The sequence below is a fragment of the Acomys minous genome, assembly GCF_964271855.1.
Source record: "Acomys minous genome assembly, chromosome: 18".
In the NCBI taxonomy this organism is placed as follows: domain Eukaryota; kingdom Metazoa; phylum Chordata; class Mammalia; order Rodentia; family Muridae; genus Acomys; species Acomys minous.
In genome coordinates, this window is record NC_140501.1 from 40,805,609 (window position 1) to 40,824,832 (window position 19,224).

A 19,224-nucleotide genomic window follows, 5' to 3' on the forward strand; every position below is an offset into this window, starting at 1 on the left:
GACTGGACTTTTGCAGGGTTGGAGTCTAATTACTTTGTCTCAGGCTAGCTTTAGCTTCTGGGACAGTTGTTCCTTGCTCCACTCTGTATCTGGGCTAACATCTCCTGACAATAAATAAAAATCTCTTAGAAGCTATTAACTTAGCAGAACAGTAGCTTCCACCAACCCCAGAGCTAAGAATGTCATCGGGTAGCATCTTGGGCCATAGAACAGTCCACTTCATCTTGTTGTACCCGCCTCTTCAGTGTACCCACCAGTATATTTTAAACCTGTCTTGATTTATGACTTTCTTTGCTCTGTAAACTATAAAAACTTCATCAAAGTGCTTCCACATTGAAACATGGAATTTGGGGTGACCTAAATCTGTGTTCGCAAGTCAAGGTCATCCATCATGGCCCCAGAATAAACTCTCTTTTATTCCCTTTAAGATGAGAGCTGTAGTTTTTACCTTGACATGCCCTAAAACCATAGCAATTTGATTCTCCATTAAGAATCTATGTTAGACATATTCTTTAGAATAACACCTAGCACAGGATGCCTTGTTTACTGGCATTTGAATGTTTTGAAAATGGCAGGGAGAGCAAGGAGCTTTTCCTTCTGCGAATGGAGAAACAAGGGCTGAGGAGACAGGTCTGTGGGAAAAGTGCTTGGCCAGCAAGCACGAGAAGCTTGGGTCCCAAGCATCCATGTAAAAGCCATAAAAGCCAGGCATGGTGGTTGCCTTACTTCCAGCATGAGGGAGGGGGCAGAATTAGGATTCGCTAGGCAATCTAGCAAGCTAGACCAGATGGACCAGATGGACCAGATGGACCTGTGAACGCTGGGTCAAGTGAGAGACCCTGCCTCAATATGTAAGGCAGAGTGAGATCAAAGAAGACACTTGGCATCAACCTGTGGCCTTGACACATATCTACACATGAGATATAATAATTATAAAGGAAAGCCTAGAAACAAGTTAAAATTTTACGAGGTCTCTGTTCTAGGCTAAATTCTTCTTGAGTAGCTTTTATTAGAGAAAATGTTTCTTGCATGGTAAATACATACAACTGTCATAATTCTTCAGCTTTAAGCAGTTGAGGTTAAAGGAAGCCCTAAAATAAAGTGTTCTCCCTTAAAGACAAATGATCACACAGAGAACTCAGTGTAGTTCCCGTTTCTCTTCCTTTTCTAGGTTCTAAAACTTGTATGTTCCTAACTGGGCATACGTGACCTGAGCACCATCTCTGCTAAGCGAGACAGACAGACAGACAGACAGACAGACAGACAGACAGACACACACACACACACACACACACACACGTGCGCGCACACACACACATATGCACGCGTGTACACGGACACACGCAGAGACACAGACACACACACACACACACACTCCATAGCCTGAGTGCACTGCACTGTGGGCTGAGACTGGGCTCTCCAACACTTGGCAGCATGAAGGAGTTCTGTGGCTCCATCCTTTTAGATGTTAATGGGTTCCTTCTGTAAATGACTAATGATATATTCTGCCTGTGCTTAAAAATAGAATCTCACGTCACACATGAGTACAAGAAACTGTGGTTTTGGCACTGCTTGAGGTGGGGGCAGGGTGGAGAAGCAACTGAGCCATTTTATTATGTTTGTATCTGACTGGGAGAAGAGTAACCTCTGGATGACCTCCATGCCCCAGGTCTGAAACACTAAATGCCGTACAGATGTAATAAATAAGCCCATGGGAAATGGGGGTTGGGGTGGGGGCTTTATTTTTAGTTTTCCTGTCCTCACTTAAGATTTTATTTTAGCAAGGAATTTTTGAACAACTTTCCAACTAACCAGGAGGGAGGCTGCATCTACCACAAAACTTTATTTTAAAATGATAAGGGACAGATTTATTTGTGGCTGCACTCTGCCCCTTTCAACTCCAGTTCTACCAGAACCAGGAAGAAGGAAGCAAGGGCAGCCCATGTGTTTATGGTACTTGCTAAACTGCAGGCCTTTGTAGTGCTGGTAACGAATCCACGGTCTGTCACCATGGCTGTTCTGGCTTTTTTTCCCTCCTCTGAGACAGGGTTTCTCTGTGTAGCCCTGGCTGTCCTGGAACTCACTCTGTAGAACAGGCTGGCCTCGAACTCAGAGATCTGCCTGCCTCTGCTTCTGCAGTGCTGGGATTAAAGGTGTGCACCAGCACACCCCAGCCTGATGACACTGTTTTATAACAGTTAGCTGAAATAACCCCTATGAGGAGGGGAGGAAGCATGGGCACTGTGAATGTCTGCTCAGGACTCAGAAGTCAGATAGGGTCTAGGACTGCCTAGAGGCGCGGCACAGGAAGGCGAGATCAGCTCTACAAGGAAGACCTTATTTCCTTGAAAGTCATTGTCACTGAGCAGAGGAATTAGTCTACAATGTTGCCAAACAATTGGGTCTTTTGAGAAACAAAACATGGGCTGAGCGTCCCAAAACTCGAATAGTTTTACAGAATTTCTAAGTGTAAATCTCTGTTAATGTGACAAGCTGAGAATCTGGGGGACTGTTTGAATAAATACTTCCAATTTTGAGTCTCATCCAAATTTGATTAGCTTATTAAATTCAAATTCACCCTGACAGGTGCTTTCTATGACGGATTCTTTTGGTTGTGAATACAAATCAATGGCAGCGGTGATATTTTATAGGGAATCTATGAAGTCAGAGCCTTATTTTAATTTGCTGGAGAGAAACGTGCATAACAGCATCTGGTTTGGGAAGAACTCTGTGCGCAGTAGACAGTGGTGAACCACATCATGAAAACTAAGTGAGATGGAAATAGGATTTAGAATTGTTTTGGTAAGAGCTCAAGTGTTGACTTCTTCAGTGAACTATGGACATGTTATTTAATGTTCCACTTGATATATTATGAAACTATTGTTTCTACATGCATATATGGCACATGTATATGTGCATAAGTATTTGTGTATATATGAGCACGGGTGTATGTGAAGGTAGGGATATTGGCGGGGGGAGGAGAGAGCAAGAGAGAGTCAGGGTGGGAGGTTGATGTTGGGTGGTTTTTCTGTTGCTCTCCACCTTACTTTTTGAGGTAGAGTCTCTCATTGGATGTTGAGTTCATCAATCTGATTTAGTACACTGGCTGGCCAGAAAACCCCAGAGATCCTCCTGTCCCTCCTCAGGGCTAGGATTACGGGCATGCACAGTTGCATGAAGTTCTTATGTGGGCTGTGAGGATCTGAACTCAGGTCTTCGTGTTGTTGTTGTTGTTTATTTATTTACTATTGAGGCAGGGTCTCACTATGGAGCTCTGGCTATCCCAGAACTCTTTATGTAGACCAGGGTGGCCGCAAACTCAGAGATTCACTTGCCTCTGCCTCTGGAGTGAGTGCTGGGATTAAGGGTGTAGTGCCACTATACCAGCCTAGGTCTTCACACTTATGCAGCAAACACTTCATTGACTGAGCCATCTTCCCAGCCTAAATGCGTTGTTTCTTTGGGCCAAGTTCTTTAAGCACAATTACTGACACTGAATTTGTTAACATTTTCCTGTTCCAACTTCTTTTGAAAATTATATCCATTTAATGTGTGCATGTTGGGTATGTATACGCACACACAGGATGTGCCACAGCATGTACCTGTGTGGTGGGCAGATGACAACTTGCAGGAATTGTTTCTCCCTTTCTCCTATGTGGGTCCTGAGGATCAAACTCAGGCCATCAAGCTTGGCAGCAAGGATCTTTAGCCACGGAGCCATTCTCTAGCCATGCTATAGGAACTATTTTGACTTTCCAACTTGTAATACTCTTTGCTTCAAACATCAGGAGTGAGGGATAAACCAAGTGTTTGTCTAGCATGCTGAAGACACATGCTATAGAAAGGTGAGTAAGTGGAGCGACTGAGTGGCTGAAGTTTTGTTTTTGTTTATGGGTTTCTTTTTGTTTGTTTGTTTGTTTTTTGTTTTTTTGAGACAGGGTTCCTATGTGTAACAGCTCTGACTGTTCAGGAACTCACTCTGTAGTCCAGGCTGGCCTTGAACTCACGGAGATCTGCCTGCCTCTGCCTCCCAAGTGCTGGGATTAAAGGCATGCACCACCACCACTCGGTTGAGTGGCTGACGTTTAATTCTGCTAGGGTTGATCCAATTTGTTTGGGTCTCAGGCCTATTAAATATTTACTGGAAAGAATAAACTCTCAAAGTCTGGTTTTATTCAATGCAAATATAGTGAGCAGAAACTCACTGGGCAACTTGAAGAACAGTGTAAGACGGCAGGTGCTATGGCTCCTCCTCTGGACGGGATGGACACTTGCCTTACAGGACACTTGCCTGACAGCCTGTTAGTTCCTGCTGGTGATACTTTCTCATCTCCACAATATCTTCGAATTTCAGTCTCCCAGGGTTCAGTGCTTGGACTTTTCTCCACATACATTCACTTTCTTGGTGGCCTCTTGAAGTCTTAGGACTTTAGTAACATGCATATGCCAGTGGCTCTCAGGGTCCGGTCTCTTGTCCTCCTTCTTCACTGAACTCCATGTTCATCTTCTACTTGGTTGCCTAACTCACACTTGAGGTTTAGTGGAGTATTTTCCGAGGTTCCCTAATTGCTCACCCCCTAAACTTTGACATTACCTGCCTAGAACTACTTCTTACTGCCTGTGTCTGCTCTGTTAGGAAATCCTGCAGGCTTTACTTTCAAAGTGCACCTAGGGTCTACAGTCACGTATGACCTTTGCCCTCCTCCAAGCCACCAGGATCTTTTGGATGGCTCACTGCAAGAAGCTTTTACTTAGTGCCTTCATTCTGCCTCATCACTCACAGATAACACAGAGCAACCAAAGAAATCTCTTTCTAACATGGCAGACCACACTCCCTGTTCACCCTCTCCAATGCCTCCCCCTTTATTCTTAGGGCCCAGAACCTTCCGGTACCTATGAGGCTCTAAGCAATCTGCTACCCACTGACTCGCCTTTCCTCTGTTCCCACTCACTGAAGAAGAACCTTTCTACTTCCTCTCTTCTCACTCTCATCCTCAGCCAATCTGTTAAAAGGAAGAGGGAATGTTCCAGCCTTGGGACGCAGGGCTCATCACTTCCTTGGCCTACTCTCTTCTTCCAGGTTTCCATTCTCCCGTCAACCTCCACCAGCCACTCAGGCCATCCTGTCAGCCTTGTTTTAAACTGTGTTCTCTGTCTCTTGCTTCTTACCTTCTAAACGAAGATATGATTTAGTTAATGATTTATTTTTCTTATTGTCTATCCTGGACCAGATTATGAGCTGAGAACAAAAATATCTGTGTCTCTTTAAAAAAAAAAAGATTCACCTGTTTCTTGCCTTTATGTGTATCTGTGTGCACCTGTGTGAATTTATTTGTATAATGCTCATGCCACAGCCTGCAGAGGTCAGAAGAGGGTCTACTGGATCCCCTGGAGCAAGAGTTACAGGCAACTGTGAGCCGCCATGTTGGAAAACCGGATCCTCTGCCAGAGCAGTGAGTGTTCTTAACCACTAAGCTTTCTTTGCTGTTTCTTGCAGTATTCCCAGCAGTAGGAATGAGATACATAAAACGAATACTGTGCCCTGTACAACACCTAATAGGTGTTAAGTAGAAAACAGGCATAAAACCAGGCCACTTTCTGTTGGTATCATGTATATGAATTAGACCTTTAGAATTTCCACCACGTGAAGCATAACCCGTCTTTTTATCTGCGTCCTCTGTTTGGAATTACTGTCAGCCTGACGCTAGCTGGGAATTTGTCCTTCTCATTAGTGAGGACCTAATTTACTAATCCAGAAACATAATGGCTAGAATTCGAGCATTACTAGACACACAGGATCCCAGTGCACTCCATCCAGTGGGTTCTGGGGCTGTCTCTGAAGAGTGTCACTTAGATCTCAGATAAAATGCCATTTTCTCAGAGGCGATAACTTGGCCTTCTTATAAAATGTACCACAGCCTTCATAACCTACATCATCTCCGACACACACTCTGGCGTCACCCTGCTCCTACACAGCCTGGAAGTGGTGTATTTGTTGTTAACTGTCAGGAGAGGTAAGGTAGAAAGCTGACCAGTGACCTGTTGCTACAGAGTCTCTACAGAGAGAAGACAGTAGCTAACCTTTGTGATACCAGCACAGTATGACCCCTGGCCTTTGCCCTGCATCCTTCCGAAAGCACAAGTTTTAATTCCTATCTGACGTCACTCTTGACTCTTCCCATATCAGTACCTCGTGTGTGCCTTACCTGCTCCTCGTGTAGAACAACTTGACCCTTGAGTGGACTTCCCAGGGGTGCTACTGTCACAAATGGTCGCCAGGCTCCACTGGCCACTCTTGGGAAGATGTCAAAGAAGTCCACAGAGAAGCCTTTTTTCCCAGTCATATTCATAAAGTACAAGGAAACAGGATTGCATGCAGCTACATATAGAGTATGTTCCCCGTTGTCTGAAATGACAAAAATGTATTCATTGTGCAGTTTGCAAACAGTTTTCTGGTTGACCAAGGGTCCTAACCCAACTGATTCTTGATCCTGAGCATGGGGTGGAAGCTCAGCACATGGTTTTTAGGTTTATCAGGCTGATAAACTCTGCTCCTACCCTACATGTGAACAGTGACACCCATGTACGTAGTAAAGACACACCTATTTGGGCTCCCAAAGACTTCCACAATGTCCCATGATAACTCCATTAGCTATCTGACAATCTGTGACATCAGGAAAAATTTCATTGTACGGTAGCAAAGTGCTCTGTGATCCAGTGGGTTCCTTTATCATGACATTTTTTTTTTCCAGAAGTACTTTGTCAACATCTTCTACCTAAGTTTTCCTCTTTTAGAGTTATTAGGTTATAGGATTTTCTTGCTATAAATAAGAAATTTGATTTAAAAAAACCTGAGCTCTGTGGGTCTCTCCCTCCCCAGATATGGTAATGAAGATTTAACTTAAGGCAATGGGCATGCTAAGCTGTGACTCTATGACTGAGCTAAACCCTCACAGCCTAGCGCTATGGATTCTAGCTTCCAATCTGATGTTTACATATGAACATTTCATATTCAAACTCTCTTAAATCTAGGCATTTGCCTATTTCTAAACTATAATAGCACTGCTTCTATTTGTTTCACTCACATGCAGAGCTAGTGAAAATGCAGACACTGGATCCGTAGAGCTAGAGTGGGCTGCCACAGTCTGTGCTTTTAGCAGGTTCTAAAAGATGCCAAGGCCACTTGTTTGAGCCCCCCCCCCCCCCCATTTGAGTTAACAGGGCCATAATCTCTTACGTGAGCATCTTGAAGCAAGAGTACAGCTGCTTCTGTCTGATGAGTGATTTAAGCACTGCCTGTCTATCAGTCATTTATTTTACAGCAATCACATTTCCTTAACCTCAAATTGAGATAAAAAGGAAGACAGTAAAATGTATAGAAATTTGGGACAACGCAAGAAAATCTGGATCACGTATGTGTTTGAGCCATATCTAAATATTTATACAAAGATGCCCAAAATATCAGATCTATAGTACATAGATATAGCACTATAAACAGTACATAAAAGATATGTTAAGCTTAAATAAATAAACTAATAAGGAACACAGCCACCAGGCTGGCATGGTGCCACACACCTTTAATCTCAGCCCTTGGCAGGCAGAGGCCAGTGGATCTCTGTGAGTTTGAGGCCAGCCTGGTCTACATAGCAAATACTAGACTAGCCAGGGCAACACAGTGAGACCTCTTGTTATTTAAGAGATGATATTAACCATGCTGTCACAGTTTCAAATACCAGACAGAGTAGTAGAGTTTGCAACTTACAGACCTTTTAAATGTATCCATTATGAACAAAATTAAATTCAAATGTAACATTTCATGAGCACTTTCTTGTACACGAGAGGGGGGTGGAGCTATAGTAGGGACACTGGCACAAATGCACATACAATTTTAATTGTTCTCATATTACAGGTATTAAGCACTGTCTGGTCACTGGCTCAAACACATAGATATATGATTAACTCCAGCTCCCTCCCAAGAAAGTGCTCCTTTCTCTGAAAAAATGCAGAATAGGTTTTAAAAAGGAGAGAGAGATGAACAAAGGGAAAAATAGTTTGCAAATGTGGCTTACTTCTGAGAGGAAAGGGTTATGATTTATCAGGGATAGCAAATGAGTCTTTTTTCAAGGCCAACTGTGACTGCCCTCAGGAGCAACCTGAAGTACTGTGCTCAGAACGAGGGGGGGGGGGTGGAGAGGTGCGCAAGAGCAAGTCTGAAAAGTGTTGCTAGCAGTTTGCTGTCCCCCAGAGGTGTGGGTGGAGTGTTGCTGTGCACTCACAAGCATAAACATTCAAACGTCACCTAAGGACTCTTAAGACTTTCTCTTTACTGGTGAATGCAATGTGTCCTCATAAGAGCATCCATCCTTTGCCACTAACAATAATGCGATCTCATACGCTTATTCAAAACAGCTGATGGGAGGAATAAATACTACCCACAGAACTAGGAACAAAAGGAAGATAAGATACTGACTTATTCCCCTCAGTAATTTCCATCTCAGTCAAGTTTTCGGCTTGCCCTCCCTTCCCCCAGCTGCCACTTTAATAAGTGACATCAACTGAGGAACCCAGGATTCACTGCACAAACGAGGTGACAATGGTGCCAGGCCAGAAGTACAGAGGCCAACAAGTCTTGTCCTCCACCAGCATCCTTGACAAGGAAAGGCTTAATGACGGCAAGTCACTCTAAGCATTACTGCCGTGGCTTATGTAGTCACCAAACTGGAATCCCAGCATCCCTCTCCCAAATCCAATGGTTCTCCCTTTTTCTTCTTCCCTTCCGTTTTTAGCACACGCCTGGGTGTGTTTAACTTCGTGCTATAACTGTAATGAGGAAAAGACATTTGCAGCAATGCTTATGCAGAGTTCACAATAGCATTCTGTGGGGTTGTTAGGGGAAATTAGTTCTAAATTATATATAATTGCTCTCTGGATCCACTAAGTCACTGACCGAGTCTCTTACAGAGCTCTTGATGGCTCGGGATTATTTTAATCCCTCTGTTTTTAAATCAGTGCAGGAAGAAAAGAATACACGGGCATACCATGTGATACAGCAATGTCACAGATTAGATTAACTTCATCCAAGGGAAACCTCCAAGAGGTACACTCTTCAGTGAAGTTTAGGAATCTCGCTTCATGCTTTTCCACTGGGTACTCTTCTATGTTCACAAACACCGGGCCCTGTAACAAGGTATCGGGCTTAGTGAAGACGCTTGGGAAGTCACCAAAACACTTCAAGAACACAGAATGCACATCGCCGTGTTTAGTATCTTGACATACTCCACTTTATCATTTAGCATAGTATTTAAAACAATGATAACAACATATGCTTACCTTCATGAGTCCTTTCACGTGTTGCAGCTCATTGCATTTCTCTCTTTTGTTTTAATGAAGTATGCCATGTGTAAAGCACTATATGAGTTCTCGTGACTATACTTCTTCCTAAACCAAGAACCTATTCTGACCTCTAAATAGAAAGACCCAGAGTTGTCCAAACCAGCAGAATAACACAAGTTAACAAACCAGGGACTAACATATTTCTCTTGTAAAGAAAGATTATTAAATCACTGTGCTAAAATGTAATGGCTGAAGTTGATCTTTTAAACAAAATGTTAAAAAAAACCCCTGTGATATTAAGATAAACAAAGAAAAAAAAACTCTCAAATGACTGATAATTACTAGTGCTACTTATAAAAGGTGGAACATTTCACATATGGTTATATGATTTTTCAATAAAAAACATAAGCAAAGGAACTAAATTAAGAATTATTTGAGCCGACTCTGATGCCCCATATTTGACCACGTCCCTTGGATAGGGAGACCTGGTGGCACTCAGAGGAAGGATAGCAGGCTACCAAGAAGAGACTTGATATCCTATGAGCATATACAGGGGGAGGAAGTCCCCCTCAGTCACAGTCATAGGGGAGGGGAGTAAGGGGAAAATGGGAGGGAGGGAGGAATGGGAGGATACAAGGGATAGGATAAGAATTTAGATGTAATATGAATAAATTAATAAAATATATTTTAAAAAAGAATTACGTGAGCATCAGTTCTTGTAGCTGGCTGTCACTTCCTGGAAGAACCCCATAGGGACAACTAAGCTTTCAATGACTTCATGCCCCACAGTCCTTAATTAATCAAGATATTTGGGCTAGATATTGGCTATCATGTCCCCTCCTATCTGGATTGCACCTAGGGGACAGAAGAGTCAAATTGTATCCCTCGTAAAATCTTGAAAAATCACTTCTGGAAGTGATTTAGGCTCTCTGGTCACACACTTAGGTGACATTTGCGGGGACAGAGGAGAGGGGCAGCTCTGACAAGGACCTCTGACAAATGAGCAGAGTGTCCCAGGAGGGACTGGCAAACGAGAACTCACTACCAGATTTTCTAAATGCTACTTTAGTGGAAGGAAACAGCTTTTTGTTTATGTAGTACCACAACTGTTATTGTGTTCCAATGACAGAATTTCATAGTTACAACAGAATCTCTATTGACCATAAAACCGACCATATATACTTTTGGCCTTTTACAGATCAGGCCTGCTGAGTCTGCTGTCTGTGTAGATCCCAGCAGTGTAGACAGAAGCAGACAGAAAAAACATCTATTTTAAAACAGTAAGTTCAGTGTGGTCACTGACTTCTGTTCCTAACTGTCCAGAGGGCAGCTCTTTCGACCTGAAAGGCTTAGGATGATTTTGATAACTAATGACTAGTAACTCTTTCCCTTTCACAGGAAGACAGTGTTAACAATATATGGGTTAAAAAAACCCACAACACAACAAAACAACAACAACAACAACAAAACAGTTTAATCTCGTTAGCAAGCATGTAAGGAAAATAAACAATATGCCCGACTGACTGTCCTGAAACACAAGACTGGGTCTTGGAAGTTCTGTCTGGCCAATAGCAACTGCCCATAGTGAGGTCCTTAGAAGTCAGACTGAACTCTAAGTTAGCACAGAAGCTAAAGGGCTGACCAAGCTGAGGTAAGCCTCTCCTCAGACTGTTTGGAGCACATCTACAGAAGATTCGCAAAGTTTGTAAGATTCAATGTTAAAAGGAAATAGTAAGGACAACAACCTTGGTGTCAATGTGATGCATTTCAGCTGGACACAAGATCTTCTGGACTCCATTTCCCGCCTGGCCAATTACCCAGTAGCCCATGAATGTCTGCTCTGGTAGGGGAAACCTGTCAAGGAGAATTTAAAAACGTAAGCATTTTTTTTTCCTATTATCAAGTGTCTTAGTTAGGGTTACTACTGCTGTGAGGAAACACCATGACCAAAGCAACATGGATAGGAAAGGGTATATTTGGCTTATGGCTCCATAGCACTGTTCATCATCAAAGAAAGTCAGGACAGGAACTCATGCAGGGCAGGAACCCGGAGGCAGGAGCTGATGCAGAGGCCATGGAGGGGTGTTGCTTACTTATAGAACCCAGGACCACCAGCCAAGGGATGGTACCACTCACAACGGGCTAGCTTTCCCCACCAATCACTAATTTTAATGCCCTACAGGCCTGCCTACAGCCTGATCTTACGGAGGCATTTTCTCAATTGAGGTTCCCTCCTCTTAGATGACTTTAGTTTGTGTCAAGGTGACATAAAGCCGTCCGGCACACCAAGTCATAAGAGGACACTTTCACCATCTATCATCAGCAGCACACACAACATGAAGTGAGTTATGCTCCATTTTGTTTAGACTGCAGTCTATAACATCATGTTTAGAATGCACATCAGGATGAGAACGACACTTTACTTCAGACTCAGAAGATAAGACCCTACCCACTTCTCCTTAATGATCACTACAGTTAAGGCTAGCATAGTTCCCACTGAAGCTGATAAAGTGTATAGTAACTTTACATGCAGATTGCTGGTAGAGTACAGGAAGGCTTAAAGGAAATTGGAGCAATTCATTTTGTTTTCATTTTCAGTCTGTTCCTTTATATTTTGAATCAAGTAGCAATCAGGGTACATTGGCATTAGACCCTCGTTGGAAGGTTGTATTGAACAAACTCCATGATTGTATTCTGGCGATTCATATGTAATATTTACACCGAAATATTCGCACAAATGTGCTACCTAGAGCTAACTACACCCATGCAAACAGTAACCAAACACCAGGACCCGGAAGCCCCTGGACACCACATTTCACTGCAACCAAGGAAACTTCTACCCTGACTTCTGGTGGAATTGCTTCGTATTTTTGCTTTATTTAAAGAAATTCAACTTTTTGTTTATTTTGAGACAGGATGTCAGTATGTAGCCCTGCTTGGCCTTGAATCGATTCCCTCAGTCTTCCAAGTGCAATACTACAGGCATATGACAGACACCTTGTCCTGCTACAGCAAATTTTCCTTTTTTTTTTTTTTTTTTTTTTTTTGAGACAGGATCCTGCGTATAGGCCTGGCTGGCCTAGAATATGCCATGTAAAACCAGGCTTGCCCCTAGCTCGTGGCATTCCTTCTACCTCTGCCCCCCATGTGCTGGACTTACAGGCATGCGGTACAACACGTGGCCTAAGCAATTTTTAAGTAAAATGATTTATATACTGATGCAAACACAGCAGCAATAAAGAATAAAATTTCAGACAAACATGAGAATAAAGCTTCCACTTCTTAATCACAAACCTTTTTACTTGAATCTTTAAAAATGGACCACTGACCTGTTACTTTTATCTAACTGTATTTCTTATTCATGATATGGTATAACAACAACAACACCACCACCACAACAAAAAGACTCAGAGTTTCAAGTTCTTTATGTGGCTATAAATCAAAATATGTTTAGAATGAGAAGGGCGATCATTAATAGAGTACATGTTTGTACTGACAAGTTATTTTGTTTTCAGCAAAGTTGTAGTCTGATATGCATTTCCATAAGCTTAGGGGAACTACACAGCTTTGATTACTCTTTGCATAAGATAAGGAACTAAGCACTCTGGTCAAGTATGCTTTTTGTCCCTTGGAAACATGAGGGAAAGAAAGGGACTTTACAGGGAGTGTCTTCTAAGGCATATGGCACTGTGTCATGCCTTGCTGAGAAGGACACATTGGAATAAGTTATCTAAAACGCATTCTAAGTTAGGAGTGCGCTGACTCAGAGGTCAAGAGCACTTGGTGCTCTTATAAAGGACCAGAGTTAGATTCCCACCCTCCGCCTTGCCTCTAACTTCAGCTCTAGGGGATCCAATGCCCTTTATGACCTCCATGGTCGCTCCCTCTCCATACACATCAATAAAAAATATGCAGCTAAATCTTAACATAATAAAATACATTTTAAGTACTCAGACCATGACCTTGATTGGGAGTGGGAGGTGGCTGAATTGGAAGACTATCCTGTGTTCTTTTAATAAACTGTGTTTCTGCTTACTAGGGTAGATCTCCTAGAGTGGGATCTTCCCAGCTCTTCTAGTGTAGGGAACAAACTGAGTTCTTCAATTGTCCTCCTAAGTTCACTAGTCTCCAAATGTAGAACGGAAAAAGGAGATACATTAACTTCTGTCTCAGTACACAGTATTGGTGAGTGTATTACTGGGCTCTCTTATTAACTACTTACACAAAATTGGAAAAGGAGTGCCAGCTAATGCCTCAGCATTAATTGTCATCATTTATAACGAAAGGACTGATCATAAGATTTTTATGGCTTGGAGAGTCTGTGACAATTATGGAAGGCAGAAGCCAGAAGCCAGAAGTGTCAGGGTAGTTTAAGGGGCTTGCATTAGCTTGGTGCTCTTGAGTGAAAGTGATCCATCAGAATGAAAATATTTGTACCTATCAATTGGATGGGTCCCTTGGTCAACAGCTATGCTTTCTTAAAGAATAAAGGGGCTCTAAGGAATCCCGCTTGTTTGAGGACAATGTTTCACACTGTGTCTAGTTATGGCTGGAGAACTGCTTAATAGAAATAACCATTGGTTGATAACCCAGCATAAGAAATGCATCCAGAGCTGGTATACACCTCAGTTATAGAGGCTTGCTTAACAAAGATAACCACTAGTTAATAACCCAGCATAAGAAATGCATCCAGGGCTGGTATACATCTCAGCTATAGAGGCTTGCTTAACAAAGATAACCACTAGTTAATAACCCAGCATAAGAAATGCATCCAGGGCTGGGTTTGCCTAACACAAGCAAGGCTCTTGGCTTGAGATGCAGCACTTGAAAGAAAAAAAATCCACTAATGTATTCACTAATAATTTTATAAATAATATCCAGATGCCAAGTAAGAAAAAACATCCATTTATTTGAGAAAAGATAACCTTTCTCAGATTCCAGTTCCTACAGACAATGCCAAGAATGTTCATTAATTTGCTTAAAATTGCCAACTCATTCTAAGTAACAGTCATGGACCTCATACCCTGTCTAGCTATCTCAAATAAAAAAAAAAATAGCCCTGTCTGTTTGGCTGGCAGAGAATGGGATGGACCTTAGATGGCCCACACAGACTGCATCCAGAAACACGTATCCATGGTAATCTTCTATCAGCAATGTCAACTACAGCTGAAGGACGCATCAGCAGGTGTCCTGGAGTTGCACACACCCACACCCTCTCCTCTGTTCCTTGGTTGCTCCTGAACCCTGACAATAGTTGGGAAACCAGAGCCCCTCATTTATTGCCCATGAAGGCTCCCAGACGCTGGGGATGGGGGAAGACCATTCCTAACTTCCTTTTAGCAGTCAGAGGAGTGGGGAAGCATTGTGCCTAGGGTGTGTGCAAGCTTTAGAGTAATCCACAAAATGGTGGCTGTGGGGGTGGGGAGGTGTTACCCTGACAAACAGCAAAAAGGCCTTCTTTTCCATTACTGAAAAGTAGCATCCAACTCGAACCAGACTTAAGTTTTTATGTCTGATTTGATTGACACAATAATGACATTTTCCGTGATTTTAAGATTATGTCACTCTGCTGTTGAACTGTGTTAATGTCCTGGTTAGAATGATGTCTGGATTTGATTTTAAGGAGGAGGAGCACAAGCTCAAGGCCTATAAATAGAATCCCTTTTTTATTTTCAGTGTCATTCGTGAATTTATATGGTTTAAAACAATGATGTATTTTAGTACTCGTGTTGTGATGTTTCTTAATCCTTTGTGGAAGCAGTAACAAAGATCTGAGACAAACAGTTTTGAGTAAGAGAAAGGTGCATATCAAAATTATGACTTGGGCCAAATAATAGTACTTTGAACATGTTAGAGAAAGGAAAAGGATCTGCTTTTTAAAAAACACACAGACAACCCATAACACGACGCATATGGACACCAGTTAGGTAACATCGTCTGAAGGAGATGTGAGAGCGCTGTCTCAGAAAAATGTCCAGAAAGAGAGGGGCTGGGTTCTGAAGGACATGCTCTGGCAAACGTCTGCCTTCTCTGAACGTTTGCCAGCACTATTTCTGGAGTCTGAAAGAAAACACATGAAAAAGATTTGGATCTTTCTTAGGCCATTATGCAATTGGGAGTTGTTGACATACCTACTATCAACAGTTCCTGAGACATTTCCTTACCACAAGAACTACTAATGTTTATGGGAATAATGGAGCCCTTCAGGGTAGTTCCACCAACTTAAAAACCCTCCAGTTGCTACCATCTTTGAGAAGAAAGAGAGCGACTCCAGTTGTACTGGCCTCACTCACTCCTACCCTCTTAAAAGCTAACAGAGGAGGGCACTGCACACGTTCACAGACCATTCCTGACAAACACTTCCCACTAGGCTCTTGTCCCTTCCTCTTACTCTAGGCCAACCTGTTACTCAGCCTTACCTTGAACTACTTTTTGCTATTGCCTGAACACGTGCATTTTAATGCTTCCTTGAGGCCATTTCCTCTCTAGAATTCTGTTCTGTACCACCTCTTCAGTGAGCTATTCCCCCTGCACCCCAGCACTCATTTGAGACTGGCTCTCACTGAGCTAGGTTTGAACTCATGGAGGAGTAGAGGATGCCCTTAAGCCCTAATCTTACTGCTTCTATTTCCCAAGTGTTGGAACTGCAGTGTGCACTAACACACTCAGCTTGAAGAGCCCCTCTCCTTAAGCCACAATCCAAATATCCTTTGCCTTTTAGTCCCTCCTCATATTTCTTTTGGGGTGTGTATGTGTCAACCTTTTGCCCTTCTAGGTTTCCATACAAATGTATACATATAAAACTCTGGTTGTTGGGTTTTTTGTTTTGTTTTGTTTTGTTTTGTTTTGTTTTTTCGAGAGAGGGTTTCTCTGTATAACAGCTCTGGTTGTCCCAGAATTCACTGTGTAGACCAGGCTGGCCTTGAACTCACTGAGATCCTCCCAAGTGCTGGGATTAAAGGCATGTGCCACCACTGCCCGGCTACATATAAAACTCTGAAAAGTTTTATAGACGCTGTAACTTTCCAATTTAAGAGAGTAGAGAGAAGACAATTTTAGAGAATAGATTAGAAATGAATCTATAAACTCTTTTTTTAACTTAATAAAATAAAAAGTCACTACAAGACTGCACATCACAGCATATACCTATAATCTTAGTACTCAGGAACTTAAGGCCGGAGTCTGAGCTAGAACAGGCTACCTAGTCTTATAGGTAAGCCTGGGCTGTATCATAAGTCTCTGTCTCTGTCTCTCTCTCTCTCTCACAGACAGACAGACAGACAGACAGACAGATACACACACACACACACACACACACATACACACACTCCAGTCACATGCTTAACAGAGACAGAAAGCACATTTAAATATAAAGTAGCAGTGCTGGGCTCTATCACTAATCCTCAGTGGTCCTTTGCCAAGAACTTTAAGCTCTCCTTCCCTCACAGTTCACAAGTCCCTGGCAAGTTTACATTGTTTTGCTAAACAGAGTATGTATTTGAGGGTGAGTGTATTTTCCTTCTCTATTCCTGCTTCTACATTTAGTCCTTAGTCTCATTTACGATGTGCACTTCTGCCACCCAGAGCCTGCTGAGGTCACAGAAATGCAGTCATCTTGATTCGCAAGATGGAAAGATTTGGGTAAAGCTGCTATTTTTGGCTGGCACTTCTGAATACACCTCCTGCCCTGCAGAATGACCCCGCAGTCTCAGTGCAGCTGTTCTGTTCCCTCCAGCCACAGCACATGCTGACAACTGGAGCCACACTCTGGCTGCCTCCCTCCTCGCAGATGCAGATGCAGATGCCAGGCTACAGGTCTGGAATCTGGCCTTAAACGTCCCTTCACCTTTCTTCAATTTTCACTGGAAAGAAAATGCCTTTTCTTCCTCTGTCATCGGCTCTGTCAGCTGCATCTTAGTGGTTTCAAATCCTGTGTTCTTTCCTAATCATCTCTAAGAAATGCCTGGGAGTGAAACTCCAGCCACCTTCACCGCAAGTGTAGAAAGTTCCTGAACTTCCCAGAGGACAGACTCACAGGAGGACAAGCCTACTGAAAATTAAGCCCATTGAAAGCAACAGTGCCGATAGCACATGTTTCTGATTTAGGAAACTGATGATTCATTGAATAGGGTATAGGTTTTTTTCAGTTAGTAAGAGTCCACTTATATAGGGTCTACTGATTCGCCACTTCATTCTCTCAATGCTGTCCTTTCTCTTCCATTGCCACAAATACCTACATTGTCCTTCATCAACTGAGGGATGCCTGCATCTGCTTTGTAATGAGCCTTGCTATGCTCAAGCTCGCTGCCGTCCAGCTGAGCGTGTTCAGGAAATGAAGAGCCCGTTTACCCCTGGCTTTTCTGCCTTGGCCTCACCACCCCGGCATTCCATCACTTTGCCCTGCCACTCACAGCTTGCACCTCAAATACACTCACGTTCTCTTTATCCTCAGGCCAGCAAGATGGCCCGGTGGGGGTAAAGGTTCTTGCCAATGACCTGACTTTGTCCCCAAGACCCACCGGGTTGAAGGAGAGAACTGACTCACTCTAGCAAACTGGCCTCGACCTCCACACACACACTGTTTGGCAGGTTTGTGGGGAATAAAATGTAAATTTAAAATTTATTAAATTTCTCTGCTTGAGTTGCTCTCCCCTGCTGCATGTGTCCAAGAACAAGGAGTAACACTGCAAGGCTTCAGCTCCCTTGCCCTCACGGATTCACCCCAAGGGCACACGCCTTTTCCCACTGCCATGCTGACAGCTACCACACCACAAGCACCACTTATTCCTTGACTTCTCTCTCAGTGGCCTGTGATCTCCTTGAAGACAATATTGAGTCGGCTTCACCTTCGGAGCTTACTCCCACATAGTGCCCCTCCCTAACCCCCCGCACAGCACATCTGCTTAATGAGGGAACAGATGGTTACATTTTAAGGCCACCAGTATTTTGTCCTATTTCTTCTCAGAGACAGATGTCAATTGGCAAATCTCCCCCACTGTGTTCTGAGGATGGCTCAACATTTCCTCCACTCAGGAGAATCTCAGCAAAGGATGCAGTCCACAAGCAAATGGCTTGCAAGAGGCTGCAACAGGCTTTTGTAAAGGCAGTTTCTATCTGGCCAGGTGATGGTTGTTTATAGAGCCTCCCTTACAAAAGCTTAAAGGCTTACAGATAATTATGTGAGACTGCTTACGATGCACACATTTCAGAGTTTTACTGTAGACTGGTCACGTTTAACTGTTTTTGCCCTGTTGCAATACAGTAATCAAAACAACCATGAAGCTTCTCTTTCAATATGGCAGGAAAGTATAAAGCAAAGTCCTTGAGATGTAACGGATGCCAGTGCTGAGAATAAGTGACAGTGAGTGTTCTACCATGAATGCAGAGTCTTTATCAACACCTCCTACTCCACCAAAGCTCAGGGACACCCCAGAAGAAGAACTCAGAAGAATATGAAAGTCAAAAGATGGAGAGGGGTGCTGTCCAAGGCTGTCTGCTGGACAAAACATGGTTGCTATACCATGAAATTCTAGCTATGGCTACCTGCACAAGATCCAGAGGGCCAAAATTCCAGCATGACTGAGGTAGAAGGTCACAAAGTCCTACCCCTCCTGAAGAGCAATTAGCAGCAGACAGCTGCTGAGGGGGAAAAAATTCTTCTATAGCTACTGGTAGGTTGCCCACATTCCGGTGGGTGGTTGCACATTTATAAACATATGGACAACACCGACTGGACTTAATGGGTTTTTCAAAAAGAAGAGAGACAGCTGGATGTAGTGTGTACCCAGTAGTTGAGATGTAGAGACAAGCAGATCTCTCCGAGTCGGAAGCCAGTGAATTCCAGGCTTCTCAGGGCTAAATAGTGAGACCCTGACTCACAGGGGTACATGA

The 19,224-nt window shown here is 43.0% G+C and overlaps 1 protein-coding gene across 1 annotated transcript in view; it reads right to left on the reverse strand.

Annotated features, from left to right (window-relative positions):
* VWA8 (von Willebrand factor A domain containing 8) overlaps positions 1–19,224 on the reverse strand; it is a 312,204-nt gene that overhangs the window by 100,044 nt on the left and 192,936 nt on the right. Inside the window, exons 27-29 of the mRNA XM_084767930.1 lie at positions 11,079–11,187; positions 9,039–9,177; positions 6,207–6,406 (exon numbers count right to left, since the gene is read on the reverse strand). Of these exons, the coding sequence (XP_084624056.1) occupies positions 6,207–6,406; positions 9,039–9,177; positions 11,079–11,187 (448 nt within the window). The remainder of the gene's footprint in view (positions 1–6,206; positions 6,407–9,038; positions 9,178–11,078; positions 11,188–19,224) is intronic.